Genomic DNA, 24,229 nt, shown 5'->3' on the forward strand with positions numbered 1-24,229 from the left:
AAAGAGCATAGTCCAAGGCCAGGTACGATGGGGCCCTGAGCAACCCAATCTAATACACCCTGCCCATGGCAGGGTTGGAACCAGATATTTAAGGCCCTTCTCAAACCATTCTGTAGTTCTATGATATATTAAAAAAGAGTAGAAAACTTGGAGTTATGTTAAATGAAATACATTTATTTCTTAGTACTTCTTAGTGTATGTGAGGATATGGTTAGACACAAATGAAATGGTTTTTCTGTATTTCCTGTGCTGCGTTTTCTCCAGTAGCATCAGGCCCTGGCACACCAGATTCAATTGAAGGAGTGAGCCAGCACCTTTCTCCTGAATCCTCGAGAAAAGCATACTGCAGGACATGGGAGCAGCCCTGCCAGTCTGCTTCCTTCACTCACATGGCACAGTCCCCCAATGTTTTCAGTGAGCACAGTGCCAGCAGCAGTATGTCACCTGGGACAGCATCTCACAGCCTCAAGTCTCCAGCTGTCACAAGATCCAGGAGCGTGTCTGACTCTTCAGTGCCTCAGAGAGGTGAGTAGATAATGACTTGTATATTTTTTTTTTCAAGTATTTCCAGCAGTTGTATGAAAGAAGTATGTCATTACTGCTTTGAAAATATTCTTTTCCACAGTGTTTGGCACTGGAGAGTCAATAGTTAGAGAAGGTAAAATGTCTAAAATGGGTGAATGAAAGTTGTTAGCATATTTTCCATAAAATTTCCCTATCTATGAGTCAATTTCTGTGATAGCTAAAGCAATGCATAGTGCAAATCCTCTAGTTCTCACTTATCTTTTCTCATGGTTTTGTGCTCTTTATAAATATTGTGCTTGTCAGTCCTTTTGTAATATTCAAAATGGATATATTCTGCCAGTTTTTCCTAGTATGTGGAATATTTTCCTATATGTGGAATAATTTACATTTTTGTTTGGTTTTTTTCTGTTTAGATACTCTCTCAAAAACATCAACTCCATTTAATAAGTCAAATAAAGCGGGCAGCCAGCAAGGAACACCGTGGGAAACACTGGTTGTGTTTGCTATGAACCTAAAACAATTAAATGTTCAAATGAATATGAGCAATGTAATGGGCAATACTACGTAAGTATAAAATATGATCTAGTTTTAACACTTGGTGGTGTTTTGAGGGCAAAAAAGCAATATTTTCCCCACAGACTGTTTACAGTCTGTTGACTTGTAGCTTTAAAATCCTACCCTTTGCAGTTTTGAACTGAGAATTCCCTCTTGAATACTGTAGTTGCTTAATCCTGAAGTCACATATGCCTAAACCCCACCTTATTTACTGCTTTCCAGTAGATTCAGTTTCTCTCTTGGCAGCCTGGCAAGTTGTTGTCTATTTTGACCTCTGTTCTAGGTGGACCACCAGTGGTTTGAAAAGTCAGGGCCGTCTGTCTGTGGGCAGCAGCAGAGATCGGGAAATCAGCATGTCTGTGGGCTTGGGAAGGTCCCAGCTGGACTCCAGAGGAGGGGTTGTTGGAGGTACCATAGATGTTAACACCTTGGAGATGGTGGGTAAGTTGGAAAGTGCTCCAGTCAATAAAGGTGATATCACTGGAAAAACTGATTTTCATCTCTTTAATCCTGTATTTCTCTATTGCTTTGGTTCTATTTCAGCTCATATTTCTGAGCATCCAAACCAACAGCCCAATCATAAAATTGAAATTACTATGGGTTCTACTGAAGCACGTGTTGACTACATGGGATCCAGTATCCTCATGGGAATCTTCAGTAATGCTGATCTTAAACTGCAGGATGAATGGAAGATTAATCTGTATAATAATCTGGATTCGAGCATGACTGATAAAAGGTGATAATATTTCCTGTGCTTAAAATGTATGAGGTTTGATAATGTCAAATGTCTTCTGTCCAATACTGCTAACCAGAAATGTGTTTGCTAGAATGCAAAGGGTTCATTGTTTGGTTTTGGTCGTGGGTTTTTTTATTGTCAGTAGGGAATTGACAATAAAAAAAACTGTTAATTTTCTTGCTGTTTTTAATATCTAGTGAGATATTTGTCCATGGGGACTTGAAATGGGATATCTTCCAAGTGATGATTTCAAGGTCAACTACACCAGACCTGATCAAAATAGGAATGAAACTCCAGGAGTTCTTCACGCAGCAGTTTGATACAAGCAAGCGAGCTCTGTCCACGTGGGGACCTGTTCCTTATCTCCCTCCCAAGACAGTGGCAAACAACTTGGAGAGAACCTCACACGAGCAATGTAAGTGCTACCAAAAAATATGATTCCCAATTAAAATGTTTTAATTGCAAAAGTTACCTAGGAGACAGTGTCAGGGAAACAGAAAGTATCACTCGTAATTCCAATTTTTACTAAAAATAGAAATATGCCAGCAGCTTTTTCTGCATCTTGCCTGAGGTTTGTTGTTCATGTTTGCTCTGCAGTGTTGGATGCAGCCCATCATCGCCACTGGCCAGGAGTTCTGAAGGTGGTATCTGGGTGCCACATATCCCTGTTCCAGATGCCACTGCCAGAAGATGGGATGCAGTTTGGAGGATCCATGAGCCTGCATGGGAACCATATGACCCTGGCTTGTTTTCATGGACCTAATTTCCGCTCAAAATCGTGGGCCTTATTTCACCTGGAAGAACCCAATATTGCATTTTGGACAGAAGCTCAGAAAGTTTTGGAAGATGGTAATTTAAACTGTTTACTCATTCCTCTAAATTTCTTTAAATGAGTTTTTAATGATGTATTATTACATGAGAATAAATAAAAAATTTATAATCTTTGTCTGAATCAAGAATATTTACCAAAAATATACAATTTATCTAAAAATAATCTGTTCCCTCCACACCTTTACCACAATTTTGCCTTATGTGTGGAATAAAGTACATTTTCAAGTGTACTGGGTATGTCCCTGATAATGAGCCTACCGAGTGGATTCGCTGGCTTTTTAATTGTTTGTGTAGTCTTTCCTAGCTGTATGATGAATTTTGGTGATCTTATTGCTTATATTAGTCTTGATATTGTGAAGTTGTATTGTTTGTAGATACTGAGGATTTGATTTCTCTGTTGTTTTCAAGCTTTATACCAGCATTTATACCACTGGCACACGAATTATTCATATTAAATACCTGTAGGAGAATGAGAGAAAATTCCACTACCCTCACTAAGCTGCTTTTACTTTTTTTTTTCCTCTCCCATACCACGCTGCCCGCACCTCCAATGCAGGCACCAGTGAGCACTCCACGTACATTGTTCAAACCCTGGACTTTCACTTGGGCCATAACACCATGGTGACCAAGCCCTGTGGGGCCCTGGAGAGCCCCATGGCCACCATCACCAAGATAACGCGGCGGCGCCACGAAAATCCCCCCCACGGAGTCGCCAGCGTCAAGGAGTGGTTCAATTATGTGACAGCCACGAGGAACGAAGGTTAGAGTCAGCTTCCCTCAGTCTGGGGATTGATCTGCTTGCACAGGGAGCTGTTGGAAAGCTGCTGCATCTCAAGTGTATAAACAACGAATTTGATGGACCTTTTCTAGACACGCTTTTGGGAGCAGAATAAAAATCTTCTCAATAATCATACAGCAGCAGTTTTACAAGTGACTTTTCTTAACTTTTTTGCCTTGTCATGATTTAACATCTCCCATTGTTCCTGTAGAGTTGAACCTGCTGCGGAATGTTGATGCCAACAATCCAGAGAGCAGCACAACAGTGAAAAGCTCGAGCTTGTTAAGTGGCTTCAGGGGTGGCTCCAGTTACAACCATGAAACTGAAACCATCTTTGCATTGCCAAGGATGCAGCTGGATTTTAAATCTATTCATGTTCAAGAGCCCCAAGAGCCTTCATTACAAGGTGCAGTAAAACATAATTTGGTTTTTCTTGGTGAAAAAGTATTTCTTGCAAATTAGGAGTTAAAGACAAAGGTAGTGGGCTGATAAGAGGGTTTAATTAGAATTGCTGCAGATCTACAATAAAAAATAACATTTTGTAGTAAAATGTAGAGGGAATTCTTTTAAGAGAGCGAAGATCTAGTGCAGAGACGGGTTGCTGTAGAAAACAACTAAGAAATTAATATGAACATTTCAGCTACACTGGCTGTTTTCATAGGCTTGGTTTCCTTATATTTATTAAAATGTTAACTGCGGTCCTTCCTCTCAAAAGTTGCTGATTCAATGAAAATATTATTTTCAAATGATTTGCCTTCCAATTCTGTGTACTTTTAGACTTACTGTATGTACTTGTAAGTGTACTGATGCTATTTTTATCTGGCTGTAGATACAAGTGTTAAACCAAAGGTGGAATGCAGTGTGGTAACTGAATTTACAGACCACATTTGTGTGACCATGGATGCTGAACTGATCATGTTTCTGCATGACTTGGTGTCTGCTTATCTAAAAGAAAAAGAAAAAGGTGAGTTGTTGTTCAGGAAGTAACACTTGTCTAGAGCAAATACTCTTAAGTCTCCTATTTTTATTTGTAGTTTTGTTATTTTTAGTTAAATACCATCTTTCTTTTCATAAGATGGTATAGGCAGATGAAAACTTTCAGAAAGCTTTATTCTTGCTATTGTGATCCTTTCATCTGTGGGGTCCTTTTAAGACATGCATTTTTCTGATTTCAGAATTATGTACTTTTCTGCCTTTTTAATGCTCAGTTGCAGCATTCAAATTTGGCATGGTCATTCTGAAGCAATATGTGGCCTTCTGCAGAAAATCTGGTAACATGAGGTGGTTCTCTTCTTGTTGAGACTTGTGCTTTTGTTTTATTTAAACTGTGTACAAAAAGAATCCAAGTGAGCTGCTCGTGGCTGACTGGTGTTTTTCCTCTCTCCCCCTTGCAGCAATTTTTCCTCCTCGCATTCTGGCTGCTCGTCCAGGGCAGAAGAATTCTGTTGGTGTCCTTGAGGACAGCTCCACTGATAAAGAGGCAGAGGAAAGCATTACCTACACTACAGTTGACTGGAGGGAGTTTATGTGCAATACTTGGCATTTGGAACCCACACTCAGGTAACAAGCAGCTTTAGTAGCTGCAGTCTCTTTGGCTGTGCATTAACTTCTGGGTTAGATTTTATGCACATTAAAGGCATGGTTGGAGGCGCTTCTGAATTAGGATACAGTGAACTTTAAACTCATCAATTTCAGGTTTTTCACCTCTTCCTTTGAGAGGATGTTCCATTGATCATCTTGAGCTTATGTGTCTAAATCAAGTTTGAAACAATGCCTGTTAGATTTAAGATTTGGCCATGAGTAACACTGGGGAAAATCGATTTTTTTTTTTTTTTTGTATATACAAATGCCTGTTTGCTATATTTATGTATTTGAGACTGAGTCTATTTATTGCTTTTCTAGATTAATATCCTGGACTGGGAGAAAAATTGATCCTGTTGGTGTTGACTACATCCTCCAAAAGCTGGGCTTTCACCATGCAAGGACTACTATCCCTAAGTGGCTGCAGCGTGGTGTTATGGATCCTTTGGACAAAGTTTTGTCGGTCCTTATAAAGAAACTTGGTACTGCACTACAAGATGAAAAGGAGAAGAAAGGAAAAGACAAAGAAGAATATTAAAAGTACAATGTGACAACCCTAACTCCATTTGATTTTATCAAAGTGTTTTATTATATTTTAAGAACTTAAATATGGTTTAAAGAGAAACCTAACAGCTTTTTGCTACTCTATTTAAAACTTACATTGTGAGTAACTGTTTACTGTGGTACTTGATACCATTCTGTATTTGAAGTTATTGCATGATAATGATGATGACCAATGTATATTCTGTGAAGGAATAGCTGGAACACTGTAAATCTGCTCCTCAGCGTCCATTTTATGATGTGCAATATGATCCTGCATCTTTACAATACTTGCAGATTAACTGTGAATTTTCTTAAAATTTTACTTGCCATAACACAAACCCCTCGTTGATGTGACCAGTAATTGATTTGTCAATGTAGACTGGTGTAAATTATATATATATATAACTTATGAAACTGTGATTGCCTTAGTGCTAAAAATCATGAAGTTTATTACACTTGTAATAAAATTTAACTACTGTACAGGACCTTTTTTTTTTTTGCATCGATCAAGGAAGCTGAACAACGAGAAGAGTGTTTTAAGTGTAACTCTGCAGACTGTGATTGAAGTGAGGTCAAGCCCAGAAGCCGGGAGCTCGGCAAGCAGCCGAAAGGCGGGAAGCGCCGCCCCCACCCAGCAGGGCGGACGCGGGGCTTTCGCCGGGATCGGGGAAGCGGCTGCTCCCGCTCCCTCACGGCTCTGGCGGCTTCGGGTGCCGCCCTTGCCCGGCGGCAGTGGCCCGGGAAGGTGAAGTAAGCGGCTGGGAAGCGCTACTGAAGCCGAGTCGGCAGCACAGGGGGCAAAGCTTTAGTAGCTCCCTCAGCTGCTCCCTCAGCTCCCCCCTCAGCTGCAGCTGCGGCCTCGCGCCTCGGCCGCGCCCCTCACAAAGGGCGGGAAGGGCCGAGAGGGGCCGGCCCCGGCTCTGAGGGACCGGCGGGCTGAGGGGGGGGGGCGCTGCTCGGCTCTCGGAGGCCATCGCCTCAGGGCAGCCGGCACTTCCTCGGCTCCTCCAGCTTCGTGTGCCCTTAGGGGCGCTCCGCCAGTCCGCGGGTGTGAGCGCTGAGGAATCTTCCACAGCAGGACCAGGGCAGCAGGTGCAGGTACCAAACCCTTTAACTGCTGCGCTAGCTTGGCCTGGAAGCTTGAGAGGGATCAGCTTTGCTGCTTTAGTTCGCCTCACTCCCTCAGGAGAGTTGTTCTGAGGTGTGTCCTTCGAGGGGCAGGGCCGCCTTAGGGGTGAGGGGAGGTGGTGTAACAAAAGGAGAACTGGCCGCCGTGTGGGGAAGGACACCTGGTCTGGGTTCTACCCCAGCTCTGGGCGAGTTGTTCTTGGTGTTCCTATGAAATAGCTTGACCAGGAGAACTGCTAGGTTGTTTTTGCTGCTGGCAGCATTAGTGAGTTAAGTTTCCTTAGGTCGGTCGGAAATGGCGAGCAGCACTGGCTGCTTTGAGGGTGCGGCAATGTTCGCCTTCGACCCCGCACCTGAGAAGATTTTGCTCCCCGAGGTTCTCAGACAGCCAATTTCAAAGGATCTCTCCGAGCCTGTGATTGCAAGGCTGAATCCTCCATCTTGTATGATGTGCAGTGAACCAGGGGTGATGAAAAATCCAGGTATAGTTTGCAGTTTATACACCGAGATTGGCTGTTAATGCTGTTGAAAGTAACTTTGCTTTTTCTTATCGCTGTGTTTTCTTACATGACTACTTTGGCATCTCCTTAAACTTGTCCCTCCTCTTCTAAAGCCTTTTTGTGCTGGAAGTTTTTTAGGCACTTGTTGTGGGATGGCCTGTGTAGTCTGCAGCATTACCTGTTTATAAAGTTCAAGTTAACTGTAGAGTAACAAAATATAGAATATGTTCTGCTGCATGAATTTTATAAATAACATTGTGAAAGGGTTTAACTGCAGTTTGAGATGTCCCAGGGTGTATTTTGAATTGCGTTGAGTAGTTGTGTTGCAGTAAAGGCACTGTTAAGACTCTTAAAAGTGAGAATTTCTTGTTGGCTGGGAAGTGGTTGTGCTTGAAGCTGATTGTTGCATCAATCCAGTGGTTGCTGAAACTTGTGTCGTGTCTCAGAACAAGGAGTCCTGCTGCTGCCCAGCTTTGTGTGGAAGAAACACAGGCTCCACTGTTTGCTATCTGCTATCAGCAACTTGGATTTGATTGTTCATTTGCAAGAGAGGGGAGGGGGATATATGATGTTTTGTTTGTTGTTAGCAGATTTTCAGAGAGTGTGTTCAGTTCTCTTAATTTTGTTTAAGGACATTTTCTTTCTGAAGGAGCTGACACCACCACATTTTCAGCCTTTCCCTCGCAGAATGACCTGGATTTGATTGAAAGATACAAACAGGGAGTAATAAACTCAGTGTCTGCCTTGCATCTGTTTGCCAAAACACACCACCTGCAGCTTGAATTGAAAGAAACCAGCGTGGCAGGTAAACACTTACGCTACCAAATAAAGTGGTGTTTGGGTGTCCTTGAGGGTATCTGAGTTGATAGGGTGGTGCTGACACAGCTGAACCTTGTTACTGTTGATGGCGCTGCCCCCGCATGTGTTGGGTTTTGGCTGCGCTGTCCTTGCCTCCACAGCTGTGTGTCCTTATCAGGTGCTACAGAAATCGATCGGGTCAATTTGCTTTAATTATGGCTGTTAGCAGAACTTTGTGAAGAGTGCATGAAGTGAAAGGTGCCAGAATTTTTGGGGAGGTTATGGGTGAGGGTTTTACTTTGCCAAAATTGTCTTTTTGTCTTGTATTTCTTCTAGGAATTAATATAAGGACATAAAGCTGTGGGTGAAGTGCCTTAAAATAGTTTCACTGCTTCGTTCTCTTTTTTGTTCTCCTTTTAAGGTGACGTCATAAGGCCTTACTTTGCCTTTTGTGCTGTGATAAATGGTGTTTGCTACAAGACTGGGCTGGGAAAGAACAAGAAGGAATCTAAATTAAATGCAGCTAAACTGGCTCTTGCTGAGCTACTCAACCTGGAGAATACAGGGGCAAAGTCCTTTGAAGATTCAGGTAAATATTGTAGCAACACCTAATTAGAACTTGAAATGCTTGGCTTAACAGCAGCCTATGCCAAACATCTATGGTTTTATTAGATGCTGCAGTATTGGCCTCTGCCAGGTTTTTTGAATCCTTGGGGCAAATCTGTAGTTTGATTCTGAAACTGGTTTTTATTTTTGTCATTTGTGTGTTCAGAGTTGCATCAGCTGATGCCAGGAACACTGAAGGAATTAATTCGTATGCTGTTGCACTTGATTTGCTACTCACTAGGTGCAGCAACAAGAAGTACATCTCAAGTGGGTTTAAATTTTAATGATTAAAAGGCTTCCCCACTGAGATACTGCTTTCAACAGAGTTCACTTGCCATAATATTTTATCTTATCTTGAGTTTTGCTGTCTGAATCATTCTAAGCTTACAGGGACTTAAAAGTCAGAAGAGCAGGTTCATAGAGAATTAGAAAGTTTGACTTGCTGGAAATCATGTGAGGTTCATGTTTAGAAATTAGGCATGTCCATCCCACTTCAAAATGTTCTTAAATTCTTAGCTTTTTCCTGTGTTCCTGCTGAGCCTCGACCTCCAGGAAACTCTGCTTGTGTTTCAAGAACTGGTAAGGAATAGTCTTGCTTTTCCTCTGTTGATTCAAATTGCTCAGCAAATAGTTTCTTTTTAAAAATTATTCATCTTTTAATACACTTAGTGCTTCTCTATGTTGTTAGTATTGTTTTAAACATATTTGAAGGCTGTAAGAACTCATATTACTAGATCAATTCTACAGTAGGACACACCTTCAGTAAACTGCTTGAATTTGTGTCACCAGTAGTGATAGAAATAGCAGTAATATTCTCTGTCCTTACTTGAGCTAGTGTGCAGTAGGTGATCCAGCTTGGGCTGTATCTGTTGTTACTGTAATGGATGATAAAAACATCAAGTATTTGGGTGTTTTTGAGCTTTTTTTAATCCTGGGGATCTTAAGAATCCCAAAAATACGTGTGGTTGTGCTTATACCATGTGTTCAAGGATACATTTGGCAAGTTGCTCATGTCTGTTATTTCTGGTACCTGTAAATTTGTGTCTTGATGGATTCTGTTGTTCCATTTAGGAGGAGAACATATCTATCAAAAGCTCTCACAAACGCTGGAGGAAGTGTTCAACCGCCTGACTAGCCAACACCCCGAGTACCAAAGCTGCGGCAGCTCCCTGGCTGCCTTCATCATTGAGAAGGGCAAGTCTGGGTTGATTGGGAGCTTTGGGGAGGGGGAACACCGAGAGCTTGGGAGCAGCTTGGTGGGCAGCCAGCCCCGGTGAACCCCCCACCCTGTGTGCTTTTAGGTGGGCAGCACGAGGTGGTGGCTCTGGGGACAGGGGAATGCAACTACAGCCGGCGCGTGGAGTCCTGCGGGAGGCTCCTGCACGACAGCCATGCCATCGTCACTGCCAGGCGTTCCCTGCTCAGGTGGGAATGTCCCTGCCAATCCTTCCCTTGCCGCCCCTTCGTGCCAGTGTCACTGCTGCGCTTGAATTCTATACTTATGGAAACAAATAATAAATAATAATGCAAATGCGCATCCAGATTATATATAATAATTTATTAAAGTATTCAATGTAAAATACATCATTTCCTTTTATTTTAGATACTTGTACAGGCACCTTTTGCTGTTCTATAACAAAAATCCAGCCAAGGCAGAGAGATCCATATTTTGCACAGCACCAGGCTCGAAGCTGCTTACCTTAAAGCAGAACATAACTCTGTCTCTCTACATGAACCAGCTTCCAAAAGGAACTGCTCAGTTAAAATCAGAGGTGTAAGTACCGTGGCATTTCCTGAGATAATAGTGGAAGGTGAATTTTTATTTTGTTTTGGGAACATTAATGTACAGGGTAGTCATGATATATATGCAGTACAGCTCAATATGGTGATACAGAAAATTTCTTTGTGGGTTATATTAGTTCTTGGATTTGTTTATTACAGACAATGAGCTGTTAACCCCTTTCCCAAGATAGTATTAAAATACTATGAAATCATTAATTTAACCATTGAGCAAGTGGATGTAATGACCTAATGCCATCAAATGCACTACAAGATTGGAGTACAGAAAGCCTTGAATTGAAACCAAAGGCTCTGCTTTAATGTCTTACCTCTTTGTAACTATGGGAAAAAACTGTTTTGCTTCAGAACAACCACTGGTTTGTCTCCCTTAGGTGTTGTATCTACTTACTTAAATATTTTGAATCACAGTGTGAGTTATGTTTTTAAGGAGATTTTAAGAACCTTACAGCTGTTTTTTCGCAAGTAACTGTTACAGTGTGAGTAGACAAAAAGTGACAGCTTGTTTGCAGCTGTTTGATTTTTTTTTTTTAATGTGTGCATTAAAATTAGACTGGTGGCTAAGATTAGATTGAGTGGCTATTTCCTATTTAAATACTGATTTCAGTGTTCTAGGCACTTGAGCAATTCAGTCTGGTGTTTTTAAGAATTACAGACATTGAAGATAATACAAGGCCTAGATGTAGTGGTGATTTTTTTGTCAAAAGCAGCCTTAGCTAGCGCTTCCTGCAATCTGTGATCAGAGTGCTTGCTCACTGAAATCCGTTCTCCTGTCCGAGATGTCCACAGGCATCTCGGTCCCCAGTCCATCTCTGCTTACGAAGCCAGCGAAGAGCTGAGTCTGCACGTTGCCCTGGAAGGCAGGATTTACCTGGCTGTCTGCTGTCCCCCCAAGACTGTCAGAGTGAGCAGCATGTCAGCTGGGGACAAACTCACCAAGTGGGAGGTGGTTGGTCTTCAGGGAGCTTTGCTGAGCCACTTCATCGAACCCGTGTACATCAGCAACATTCTCGTGGGTATGTTCAGTGCCAGCTCCAGGTGGGGGGTTTGTGTGTTTCTGTATTCCAGTTTGATTGCATTTTATAAAGCATGAACTAAACCAGAGGTACTTGGAAGAATTAAGAATTGTTCTTTGAGATGCAGTGAACCAAAGTGTATTTGTTTAGTAGGCAGTCAGAAATGCTGTTGAATGTGAGGTAATGTGGGCAAACTCCTCAACATATTTTCTAGTCTGGAAGGTTGAAATTAGAGTAGGGAATGTAAAGAGCTGGTGAAAAACAGTGGTTCAAAAAAGAAAACATTTTCCAGTAAAAATCATGGTGCCTCTGGAGAAGAAAATGGGAAATCATTTTTGTTCTGTGAATTGAATATTGGAACTGATCTTTACAAACATGAATTTTATGGGAAAAATGACTATAATAGATTAAGAATGCAGAAATATCTGCACTTTTAACTATTTAATTTGATGTACTTGCATGTGGCTGATCTTGTCCTGTTCACTAGGAAATGGAAGTTGTAAGGATACAAAAGGACTGGACATAACCATAAAGCAGCGTCTTGATGATGAACTCATTTCGAAGCTTCCTGTGCACTACCTGGTCAACAGATCTCACATTTACTTGGTGAAAGCTGCGCTGCCAATCCAAACAGATTTGAACCAGTGGTCTCTTAGTTTGAATTGGACATTGTCAGATGCATCCTTGGAGGTTGTGGATGGATTAAGTGGGAAAACCACTGAAAGGTCAGTATTTATCTTCATTTTAATGGATATAATGGGTTTGTGCTGGCTTATTGTCGTATTCAGTTTTCTAAGCTATGAGAGAAATTCTCTCCTGTGTTGAAAGCTAATCCTGTGATTAGGTGAAGTTTTAGAGATCTTGTAAGCTCACAGTGAGATTCCAAGACATCGAACAAAACAGCTCTCTCAGTGGAGATTGCCTGTAGTAGTGAAAATGTTTTATCTTTCACAATGCATAAAACTAATTGGGATTCCAATTGAGATGGATTCCAGCACGATGGCATTCACCAAGTGTTAGTGGGGAGGGGAAAACCCCTGTAAGGCTCAGAGCATCTCCTGCAGTGAGTTTGTTCCCGAGTTCCATGGCTGTTTCCCCGCTCTGCCCGCAGCTCCCCGTTCCGCAGCGGCACCTGCCTGGCCAGCCGCCTGTGCAAGGCCGCCATGTTCAGCCGCTTCAGGATGCTCGCCAGGGAAGCAGGACGGGCTGACCTGCTCCAGTTTCCAACGTACCATGAGGCAAAGGTGAGCTGACGTGGGGAGAGGGGTCATTCTTGCAGTGTTTGTGCTTGTGCTTATTGCATGTTGGTATCAGAGAACTCTGATCCCTCTGAGTAATTCTTGAGCTTTTTCTACAGATCTCTGTAACTGTAATACTTGAGATTTTACAAGGTGTATCTTTTTTTCTTCTTTTAGATTAAATCTCAGTTGTACCAAGAAGCTAAAAGCTTGCTGCAAAGCTACCTAGAGCAGCACAGTTACGGATCGTGGATTGTGAAGTCTCCACATATTGAACAGTTCAGTGATTGATGGAGGTGGATTAAATGTCAAGTTGGTTTGAATGATCTGTTTCAGTAAATAGAGTTCTGAGTAGTAAAATGTTCAACTTTCAAGTTGGTAGTTACAGGAAGAAAACAATTCCAGAACTGCTTCTTGTCAGTTTAAATGCAGTTATTAAACTACCTGTAGTACTTCAGTCTTTTCCCAAAATTGATGTTTTCTCACAGGTGGGAGTATCCAACAGCTTTGTAAAACTTTGTTCTGCTTTGCCCCTCAGTGCCACCTCATTTCACTGACCCTGACTCCTACAAATCCCCACCCTGTGGAATTAACATGGTTTTTTCCTGATAGTTTCAGGATTTCTGTACGTTGATTTCTTCTTTTTCCTCCCTTTCTCATAACTTCAGAAAAGAAAAAGAAAAACTGTAAAAGCTGGATTTCTTTAGAAAAAAGGCATGCTAACATGAGAGTCTTCCAGGAAAAAAAAAAACACATGGACAATCTGTGCTTATCTGTAGGCATTCATCCTTTGCTGGGAGTTTTGTTTAGTGTCAGTCTGCCAACTGGCTTATAGCTTATGTTGTTTGTGCTAGAAGAGTTAAATAATAATTTTTGTCCTTCCAAATGTGAAACCTGGAATGACTGGCTGTTAGTCAACTGTTTTGTGATAATTACTGTTTCTGGTAGTGGGTTTAAAGCATTATGCAGGTGTCAAAGCTGTAATTGAGAAAGTAATGCAATGTAGTACAGAAGTCTCCAGAAACAAGATTTTTTCAGCTTTTGTGATTTGCCTCAAACCCCATCAGCGTTAATGCTTGTGGATGAGTTGGACTCCTGCACTGAAGATGACTTCATCACTGCACTGACAAGTCCTAGTGAAATCATCTGCATACACAGTAACCTGGAAAATAGTGCCTGTCACAAGGGAATTTACTCCTTTTGAGTCCTGGTGGGAACATGGTAGCATTGGGAAGGTGTTACTGCATGCCATGTTTGGAGTTGGCGTGGTGTTGTGAACAGTGGCGTGTTCAAGCTAGACAGTACACCTGGATTATGTTTGTGATTCCTGTAAATCATGTGAGGGGGATCACGCAGTGTTCCCATACATCAGGAATAGTGAGCATAGGGCTGTAGTCGCGTTTCACCTTCTCAGTGTCAGAGGATTCTTAAAGAAGTTCCTCCTCCTGGTGTTTGTTTCTTTCCTTGATCTGTTCTTCCAGCTAATAGGAGAGTCTCCTGTTGGGATGATTGTATGCTGACTCACAAGTTGTTGAAACTCGCTGACCTGTTACTGCTTGGTCCTCGACCTTTTTTTGGCTTATGTGCTCTCTTGTTTTCTGTTACTGTCCCTTAACTTTGGGGGTTGTGTGGTGGTTTTTGGTTTATTGTGGCACATGTTCGACAGACTGCTTGTTCCATGTAATGTTTTCTAAGAATGTTTGGGAATGGCCATCGTGTTCCAGGCTAGAGCACAGTGTTGCCTTTTTGTAGGGGTGTTAAAAGTTCAATAAATGTCCTTGACAATGCATTAGCTATACCTTCATACATAGGGATGCTGGGAAGTGATATACATGTTAAATCTGACACACACATAGCATACCACACATGTGTTTGCATTCTGTACCCTCCTGGATTGCTTTTTATATGGCCTTAGTCTTCTGCTGAGGTATTGGCCCCAAGGTGTTTCCTGTAGTTGACCCAGAAGCCTTAAATATGTACAAGTACTGAGATTTTTTTTGTGTGCTGCAGCCATTTTATTAATTGGACAGCAAACTGAAATTTCCATGGAACTTATTGCTGCCTTAGGAAGAGAGATATTTGTTAGTGGAAAGGATGTGTTTGGCTGGACGTGATCACTGTGTCCTTGAGCAGTAGCTTGATGGCACCAGTGTAGGTCCAGTTCTTTTGCCTGGATTGTTCTTTGATTAAGTAGCAGCATATGCAGCATGCACCAAGCTAGTAAATGGAAGCATGGAGACGTTGTGTCCAGGTTTTTCCTTGGCTACTTCAGTATTTCCAACATGTATGATCTTAGAAGCTTAAGAGAGGCAAGAGTGCTTCAGTTCCAGTGCTGAGGCTGAAGCTATTTCCAGCCAGATCCATGCACACGGAGCAGGTGTGCATCACACTGATGTGGCACAGAGCAGACAGGCAGGTGAGTACCAGCAGCAGCCCGTGGCAGGGCTCAGCCCTCCCCTCCCTTCTTGAGGAGAACTGAGCTCTGGGGAGAAGAATGGATGTACACATGGAGTGGGGAGAAGAATAGATGTACACATGGAGTGTGGGGGTGTGCTTTCCAATTCATGGAGCTCTACCTGGACAGCTGGAGTGACACAAAATGACCTTTAGGAGTGGTACTTCCTGATTCTTGCCCCCACTGAGACTCCAAACCACGTGCTGCTCTCTACTTCCATGCTTCTCCCTTCACCTCCCTTCTGCAGTGGCATGGAGTGGGGAACTGGGGGCAGAAAAGACAAAGGCCTTGGAGTTAAGAAAAATTTACTGGAAACAGCAACGGTTCACATGGGGGAGAAAAAGCCCCAATAACAGACAATAGTGGACAGCTCCTTCCACCATTTTCTGAACCAGAAAGAAATCCTCCCTAGAAGAGGATCCCTCTTCTAGGTGGTACCAAATGACCTCTGTGTCTTGGCTGTGCCCTCTCCTGGATGCTGCAGAAAATCCTATCCTGGATGGAACCAGAACATTATTCATCCTTTTTACATAGGAACACAGGTCTCATTTCCACAGCCAATGGCTCTCCCTCCAAGATGTTGGTTGAGTTAATTTGATCCATCTCTGTGGGTTCTGGCTATCCTAGATGGACACACAATACATACAGTATTACACAGTTCAACATTACAGACTGCTCTCCCCCAGAAATCAAATCCCCTTCAGGTACAAATTGTGTTTCCACACCTCTGCGTTACCTGCCACATCCCCTGGGTTTTGGGGCAGAAAATAATCCCACAGCTGGTTTTGCCTCTGCCTGAGGCAGGGCTAGTCCACTGTTCAATGTCATGTGTCATATCATGTCACACCATGTCTCAGACTTGCTAAGTTCACATGCATGGCACGTAAATGTCACATGCCACATATGCATACACCTCTGTCTGTCACATGCATTTTGTGGCACATGTCAAACATCTTGATTTGATACTAGAACTGTGCAATCAAGCAGGGGAAGGCAGGTCAGGAAATCAATTTTGATAACTCTTTTTAGGGGTTCTGTGGTTTTTTTACAGCATAGTGGGGGAAGGTACGTTTAGTAAAGTTCACTTTTATGCATTTTCAGATGCTTTTTAACAGCATCCTTTTGATCTAAAAACATCTTTTAAAGCTTGGGCAAATACAGAAGCTGGCCCTGCAGATGCTGTTTAAGAATGTGGACCTTCCTATAATTAGGTGTAGATTTGACAGACATAACCATGTGTAGCACAAGCACCTTCCTCACACCTCAGCCAGTTCTTTGTGTCAGCAGTCTTTATACAAATGTTTCTTTGAAAAAGCGTCTTGAAATTCTTGCTGGAGGTGCTGTGTGGGGGGGAGCAAGGCAGCCTGAACATGGTTTGAAAACCCACAGCAGATCATGGCTACTGTACAAGTGTGATGTTATCCCCAGAACTGGAGCCAGGACAGGCAAAGCCTCCTCTTTCTATGTCTGTGAACCTGCAGCTGTCTCAGAACAGCCCAACTCCAAAGCAGTTTGTGCAGACCAAATGCCACAAAAACTGTACATAGTTCCACACTGCTTGTGTTTGTGAAATTGTTAGTGAGCTCCAGCTTCTGCCTTTCCTTATGAATACATGGGTGAATATCTCTTTACCATCCTTTCCTGCTTTCTGAACTATTTGACTCTTCCTGCCTTACCTAACACTTACTGTTTAGGGATTTAGGACATGTTGTGGTTATTCCATGTGGGATGTCCAGCTGCACAGACTGACTCCGGGGTAGATTTTACCCATCTGCCAAAGCTCTTGGGCTTAAGAAAATAATAAAGAAAGCCTTATTTATTAAGAGAATTGTTTTTAATGAAAACTGCTTCTTTGCCCTTTCTGGTTGTCGAGAGCTAGAGCAGCATTACCACAACACTGGCCACAGAGAAACGTCTGAGCTGATTGTGGAAGAGGTTTGTTTGCAAAGCCTTGTGTTGTGAGAGATGCTATTTCTTTCTACATGCTGCATTTAAGAATTTTTGGAGTAAGAAGGATTTTTCTACAAAGATTACCAAGGTAGAAGGAATTCTTATGCAGAAGTTTCTTGCCTGTTTTCTCATATGTGTCCTGTATTCAAGTATTTTTGTTGTTACTGTCATCTGATTTGAGGGGAGGGTGGGGCTTGTCTGTTTGTGGCTGAGGTGACTGACAGTATTTACTTTCCTGAGTCCTTGTGGGTGGGGACAGAGCACTCCTTCACCGTGGGAAGAGAAGATGAGTAGAGAAACAGACGGCAGTGCTGTGAGTATTTTCCCAGTTTTGGTAGAAAGCTGTCATTAACACCCATTTTCTCTTTGCAGCATGCAAGGAAACTGCTGTTTTTTCCATTGTTAGTCTGGTTTTAAGTCTAAGGTGAAGTACTCCATACCACACCCACCAGGAAAGCACATCAAAGTCTAAACGATGATAGATGATAGCTGCTGTAGTAGGCTGACTTTCATCAATTATAGCCTGCCTTGTTAGTATTGACTTGGGGCTTTTGTGTAGTAAAAAGGGTTGTTTCTTTGTCACAGAACTGAGTCCATCTGCTTTGGGAGTAAGGACATTTCTGAGGTTCCATGGAAAGATTTCTGACATTGCAGTGTGTTCACTGGGATTTGTACATTAATATTCAATTTCATGTCAGTTTTGTTTTCTGGGACCTCAGTTACCTGCACAGTTGTTATTTCAAGTGTGTTACTGTTTCCATAATGCTTCCCTGTCTCTGAAGAATTTTGGGAAGTACTATTTTGCTTACACCAATGAGAAAAACGTGTCTTGCAGGAAGCTTGTGTAGCTAAGTAGAACAGCTCAGGAAAAAATGAAGGTTTCTTTTATGAGGGGAAGCAATTTAGTGTTCTAAACCTTGTGCTGTATGCCAGCATAAACTGGCATTTTATATTGCTTAAAAAAGGTTATCTGCAGATGTCTTGCTTTGAGCCTGGTACCTGCACACTTGCATGCTGCTGAACACTTCGTTGGGGTTTTTTCTGTGTTTTTTAAAAAAATAGAGTATTAAGTGACCCTCTAAAAGGACAGTATCATAACAAAGAAGACTCTAGACATGATTTTTATATGTCTGTGATATTTATTAAATATAATCCACAATAACTTTTAATAGCTTTTTCAATAAATAGTTGTCTCAGGTTGATGACAAAGTGATAATGAATGAGTTTTCCAAAGAACATTGAGCCCCTAGGGCTTACAAAAAGGATCAAGTGTGATCTTAGAACAGACGGTCTTACCACCCACATTAAGAACATTTAGTGATCCCAAAATGGACAACAAGCTAGTAGTATGCCACATGGCAAAATATATAAATTATTCAGAATTAAATATTTCAATAAATAATGTAGCAGTAAAAATATAAAAATGGTTATACAATTTCTTTCTGCATAGATTGCAAGAATCTGGTCATTTCTTGGTGAAATTCAGGAAACTTTTTCTTCTCATTGGCTTCACACTTCTTGCATGTCAGGTTTGAAAAATTAGGGTCCTGCAATACAGAGAATTTTATTGATTGATGATAACTTCCTTGCTAGCTGGTTTTAACAAGGATACTTGAACTTCTATAAAGATTTTTCTTTAACAAAAAACAACCCTTAATATTTCTAGCCTGAGGAGTACTCATAAAATGCTACAAGGATGTCTAGGCCATGGATTTTAGTCTAGTAGTATGTCAGAGTGTACTGCATTCATCCCTGAGCCCTCCAGTCATAAACTTTTCTGAAAACTGGCACAGTTTTCAAAGCCATTGCTATGTAAATATTTGTTAAGCTCCTAAAAGCAAGCTTTTGTCAGCATAAGATGCTTGGCATGATTCAGCAAAGAAAATACCATCTTTAGTTAAATGTTGGCTTGTATGACCTGTAGGGCTCAAATGTATTTTACTGTGTTAGATTACCATGCAAATAGATGTTTTCACATAGTTCATCATAGCATATTTTTGTAAAAAAAAACTCCTCTATTTTATGGTAACACAGATCTTGATACATGAACATGCTGATTCTGGCATGGTTTTTCACTAATGGTGAAACACTTTTTTATTTCCTTTTTTTTTTTTTGTAGCACTTGTAAAAGATGGCCTACCATAAAATCCTCAAGGTTCTTCTGGATATTTATTACAGGTCGCTGTTTGTCCTCTTCCAGATCTTGTTTCAAGACCTCCAGTTCTTTCAGGAAGCATGCTAGAGTTGTGTGGTTGCACTCCTAGAACAGCCAGTGAAATTGTTATATTTGTGACTTGTTTTCGTTGTTCCACTTTTCAAAATCTCAGTTTCCTGGGTTTTTTGTCCTCGTCTCAGGATAAAAAATTGTTTTCTGCACTGTATTACACTTCATTTGTTGCCCTCAAAGTTATATTGGGAGATATTATACGGGGCCTTAATTCTGTAGCTTTTGAAAAGTAACTTTCACAAGACACTTGAAGTGTTGCAATATCTCTTGGGGCCCCAAAGCTGCAATATTTACTCCTGAAGCGAGCCTTACTCCTGGCTGCTATCTGAAAATCACGGGTTAGCAAACAGGTGGCCTCTCCTAGAGACATCTTGAATTGATGCATTTTGGTTGCTCTATCTAATGTCTGCATCACAGCTGGTTTTTGAACAGGGTAAATAACTTTACACACCACTTTTGCAAGCTATTTCAGGCACTAACTGATAATGCCTTACTGATCAGCCCCAAACATTTGCATTTAAGACTTGGAGCTCTGAGATAGCCAGGTCTTAATGCTGCCAGCAGATGAGAAAAGGGACATAGATAAGGAAGTGGTTGCAGAATCTGACTTTAAATCTATACTGAAACAAAAGTGTTTTTAAGTGAGAAGTCTTCTGAATTAGAAACTTACCAGAGGTTCAAAGCAGCTAACAGATAACTTGTGTAAAGCTTTTAACTACTTGCCAGTACTAAATAATTAATGCTCTTGTTGATTGGGCTGTTTGCATGCTGAATGAAAGGCAGTACAAATCAGCAGCCTGTCTGCAGTACAGCTGTATTTGGAATACTCTCTGCACACTGATGAGCTGAGTTTCAGAGAGAGGTGACCCCAGTGATGGTGTTCTTGTGCGAATAAGCCTCAGCTACTAACTCAGTGCTATACAGCATGATGTACAGCTTATGTATCCAGAAGGGCCTGGTTAAGTTGTATTCATGAAGAGAATTAAGTAGAGCCTACCTGAGTTTCATCATTGGTGGGGTGCAGAAAACTTAAACATCTTAAACAGAACCAACCAGTGGCTCTGCCTCTAGTTTAGATAAAATGTGGGTGATTTCACGTGGATATTGCTTTAATCTATTTCTAAGTTTGATTTCATTCTCAGAATTGTTCCTGTGTTAGAGCTAACAGTATTTGCCTCCTGCAAATCTTATACCATCTTTAAATTTTCATGAACCACTTTTTTCCTATGAATTCAAGCATGTTTGAGCAGGATGAATGAAGTATTAATTTTGTGTTCCTCATTGCACAGAGGCAATGAGATAATATTGCATGTCAACCTTTCAATGCTTGAGAATAAAAAGCAAAATCAGAAGTTCCTTTAAGAAATTGCACTCCCTAAACTGAATTAAAACCGAACAGAAAATTCAAACTCACCTGTCTGTCATTCGGTGTGTAAAAGTCAAGAAAGTCCTGTAGAGAAGGAGGGGGGAAAGTTAATTTTTCTGAAAAAATTACATAGAAAAAACAAATACAAATGAATCTTCAGATAACAGAAAGTCGCCACTTACGTTGTCGAAGTCTTTCAGGAGTCCTAAATCAGCTATTGAAGCTTCAAGACGTGCTTTTTGAGTCCAATTAAGAGGTGCTCCATAAGCTGCACTCATGAGAATTACTGCTGCAACACAGCCAAAGATGAGGGCTTTGCACATGGTGTCAGTGTTATCTGGATGCCAATATTAGAGTTGGGATGGATGGTGAGAGCTGATAAGTTGTCATTAAGCTGTTTAGTGTATTTATACTCTTCTTTCTGGGGGGGGAAAAAGATGGGGGCGTCATGAAGAAGAGGTTTTATTACACATTTTTTCATATGTTCTACCTGTATGGCAAGAATCATTACTTTTGTTTTTCCTCCCTTGATGACACTTTGGAATTTTTATCAAGCAGAAGGGATTTTACCTACATTCACTGCTGTAAGAGAAGCCCACACTCACTTTTGGCAGCCTCGCTTTGTGCTTCCTGCATGAAACACTTTTTCCTGCACTGTCCTACTCCCCCATAGAATAGGCCACAGAGTATACTCCTGCCATACAAAATGTTGTCCTAAAGGTGTATATTTTAATCATGACTTTAGTGAAGAAGAAAGAAACGTTCTAATTTTAGTAATTGTTGATTAAACAACAGGAAGAAAGTTGGCTTCCTGTCTGAAGGTGGTTTTTTTACCTGTCATCTTTCGCAAAGGCAGTGGAAGCTTAGGTGCCTAACTCAGTCTTTATAGCATCAAATTTGAAACATTTATGAAAAAAATCCATCAGAATCCCTTGTTTGGGGATGAGAAGCTCTCCCTTCTATTGCTGTTTATCTTAACACTACTCTTTTTTCATTGTGTGCAACTTTCACTTTTCTGCAGCTTAAAATGAAAATGTACCACTGTAAAATGTTTACAGATTTTATTGCTGATACCTAACCCGCTGCATCTTGTGGTGTGTATCACAGCACTGAAGTTCGTAGTAGGCAGTCATTTGACACTGAACTCAAGCAAAGATAGTATTGTTTTCTGCTTCATGTGCCTGTTGGCTGATTTCTTTGGGATGTGAAGTGCTTCAAATTAATGGTTTCCTTCACTTTGAGTGTAGGTCTGAGCCAAATACTCCCCCTGCTGCCCAGCAAGTTCTGACGTTATTTGAAACACAGTTCTGCTCAGTGAATTCAGCTGCTGAAGCTGTGTGGAATAAATCCTGGTTTGCACACTGCTGTTGTTTGAAGTTTTGTAGCATTTAGGATGTGCAGGACTGGGTGGGTAAGTGTTTCACCTGCCATTGCATTATGGAAACCCACATTGCATGTTCTGATCCTGCAATCAGAGGGGATGTGGATCTGCTGCTGGAAGTTGGTTAGAATACACTTTGACTTGGATGAAACACAGCCATTAGTATCATTCTTTTTATTAGTGTGTGTCTGTCCCTTAGTCATTAACTCAGTGCTAATTAGCAGTGCCATCCCAGCTCTAGAGAACATCTTAATATCCTGTTTTGCAATAAGCACATTTCATGTCTATGGTTATAAACAAGTCCTAGTAGCTATCTGAGCTTGCAATATTGTAATATTTGTGCAGTTTCAAACTTTTTCTGGCACCTTATATTTGTATCTTGTATTTATTCTTGATAGTAACCAATTTGTAATGAGGTGAGTTACTGAGCACTGGGTTGTCAACTTCAGCTTCCTGCTCTTTTCTTTTTCAGGTCTTGGAGATCTTAGGAAAAAAACAAAGCCTGAGCATTCTGTCAGAACTTTTCAGCAAGTTTGCCACCAGGTCAGTACAACATAGACTACTCTAGTTGTAGTCTAGGTGTAATTGGAAACAGCTCTTTATCTGTTCATCCTTTTCAAAGACAAAGAGACTTGCACATTCAGGCAGGAGGATGGAATCTTAATATGCAGCATTTAATAAATTGTGCATGGGAGTTTGAGTGATTAATTTCTGCTTAATATTGTGCTGCAGGATTTGTGGTCCAACAGGAGAAAGCAACAGATCTTGTTTTGACCATTTTTATTGGATGTACCAGGTGAGGAAGACATGGCTTGGAGTATATTGATGAGCTGAGAAACAGCAAACCCTCAGTTAGTGTTAAAACACAACTCTGCTGTGCTGGTCATATTTCAGTTATCCTGCTCAGTCTGTGCTCATATTTATTACTGGGCAAGGAATTACTTGGGCTTTTATTCATTGATTTAATCCTCCCAGCTTTACTTCACTAGAGTTGCTAGCATTTTAACAGGAAATAAAGTTATTCTTTTAAATTGTCCTGGAATCGCAGAGGATAAAGTAATGCTACAAATGCAGACCTGGAAAAGTCCTGACTTTTTAAAGTTTTGGGGTCAGGTACCAGTAAGCATATCATACAGTGTTTTTTTTATTTTTTCTTTGTTTTAATGCACTATTATGAAAGGTAAGTTGATTGATATCTCATTTATCTCCAAATTTAATTACACTAAAACAATGATATAAGAAAATGCACCCTGCCTGAAAAGCTTTAAGAAACACTGAAAGCCTTGCCTAAATTTTTAAGGAAGATTAATTAGCAGTAAGCTACATATTTTAAAGGGAAATGGTGTTTATGAGTCAGGGGTTGGGAAAGGGAGAAGATTCTTGTTTTAGTGGATTATTTGTACTTGTAGTACTTGTGCGTAATTTAAAGAAAAAGGGCTGATTTTCTCTTTTTGTGACTAAAAGTAAATGGCACACACTGACTAAACCCCTAATCTGTACAACTTCAAAGTCTGGAAAAGTTTTTACATAGGATCTGACTCCTCTCAGTTCAGACTTACTTGTCTTTCTAATCTGAGAACTTCCATCTTTGTTGTTTTGTTTTGTTTTTTCATTTTCTGCCCTTGCAAACCTGCTGACTGGTGAATTTTGGGGACAGGTTGTGGTTTCAGTGAGGCATTTGGCATCTTGTTGATCAAGATGCTTGCCTCCTTTCTCCATCCCCAGAACAAAGCAGTATTCAGCTGAAGTGAATGTCTTGGTTGGTACTTGAGTTCATGTACAGATTTTTTTCAAACTCCTATTATAGTACAGGATTACTGTTAATAGAGTCACAGGAATCACAGCAGAGTTCATACATCTGATGAAAGCAATAGCCAATTTTTGATCATGGTCTGTTGATTTAACACTTTCTAGCTGTGTTTCAGAGAATTTTGGGGGAGCAGAGGTTGACTTCTGCTTGAAGATCTCATAATTTTAAGCAATAACCTATAGAAAATAAACCTTTAGTATTCCTATTCTGCTTAGTAGGGAGGCTCATGGAAACATGTTGAATATTTGATTGAAGGGTTGAGTGACATTTCTTTTTCATTTGATTTTACACCATCAAAAGGAGACATTTACCACTTTTCTTCTTCACCCTTTTCTTTTCCTCATCTTTGTGCTAGATGCTACAAGTAGAATAGTTTCCAGATAAATGCAGTGGATTCCCTAAAGTATT

The 24,229-nt window shown here is 40.9% G+C and overlaps 2 protein-coding genes across 11 annotated transcripts in view; both read left to right on the forward strand.

Moving 5' to 3' along the window:
* Positions 1-6,031, forward strand: part of BLTP1 (bridge-like lipid transfer protein family member 1) — an 87,068-nt gene extending 81,037 nt beyond the window's left edge. For 8 of the 10 annotated variants that reach the window (XM_063157058.1, XM_063157066.1, XM_063157067.1 and 5 more), the window contains 11 exons: positions 265-525; positions 939-1,089; positions 1,364-1,521; positions 1,624-1,816; positions 2,014-2,231; positions 2,414-2,665; positions 3,204-3,407; positions 3,637-3,831; positions 4,255-4,389; positions 4,820-4,985; positions 5,328-6,031. In XM_063157058.1, coding sequence (XP_063013128.1) covers positions 265-525; positions 939-1,089; positions 1,364-1,521; positions 1,624-1,816; positions 2,014-2,231; positions 2,414-2,665; positions 3,204-3,407; positions 3,637-3,831; positions 4,255-4,389; positions 4,820-4,985; positions 5,328-5,544 — 2,150 coding nt within the window. In that variant the 3' untranslated portion in view covers positions 5,545-6,031. The remainder of the gene's footprint in view (positions 1-264; positions 526-938; positions 1,090-1,363; positions 1,522-1,623; positions 1,817-2,013; positions 2,232-2,413; positions 2,666-3,203; positions 3,408-3,636; positions 3,832-4,254; positions 4,390-4,819; positions 4,986-5,327) is intronic. The other 2 variants (XM_063157059.1, XM_063157070.1) reach the window with 1 other exon arrangement.
* A 941-nt stretch (positions 6,032-6,972) lies between these two features.
* Positions 6,973-15,061, forward strand: ADAD1 (adenosine deaminase domain containing 1). Its single transcript, XM_063158026.1, has 11 exons — positions 6,973-7,159; positions 7,809-7,982; positions 8,397-8,564; positions 9,098-9,160; positions 9,653-9,775; positions 9,883-10,006; positions 10,185-10,355; positions 11,168-11,394; positions 11,882-12,119; positions 12,506-12,638; positions 12,810-15,061. Exons 1-11 carry the CDS (start codon positions 6,973-6,975, stop codon positions 12,921-12,923), a joined length of 1,722 nt encoding a protein of 573 aa, XP_063014096.1. The 3' UTR covers positions 12,924-15,061.
* Positions 15,062-24,229: the final 9,168 nt, after the last annotated feature.

Source organism: Melospiza melodia, chromosome 5 (assembly GCF_035770615.1).
Source record: "Melospiza melodia melodia isolate bMelMel2 chromosome 5, bMelMel2.pri, whole genome shotgun sequence".
Lineage (NCBI taxonomy): Eukaryota > Metazoa > Chordata > Aves > Passeriformes > Passerellidae > Melospiza > Melospiza melodia.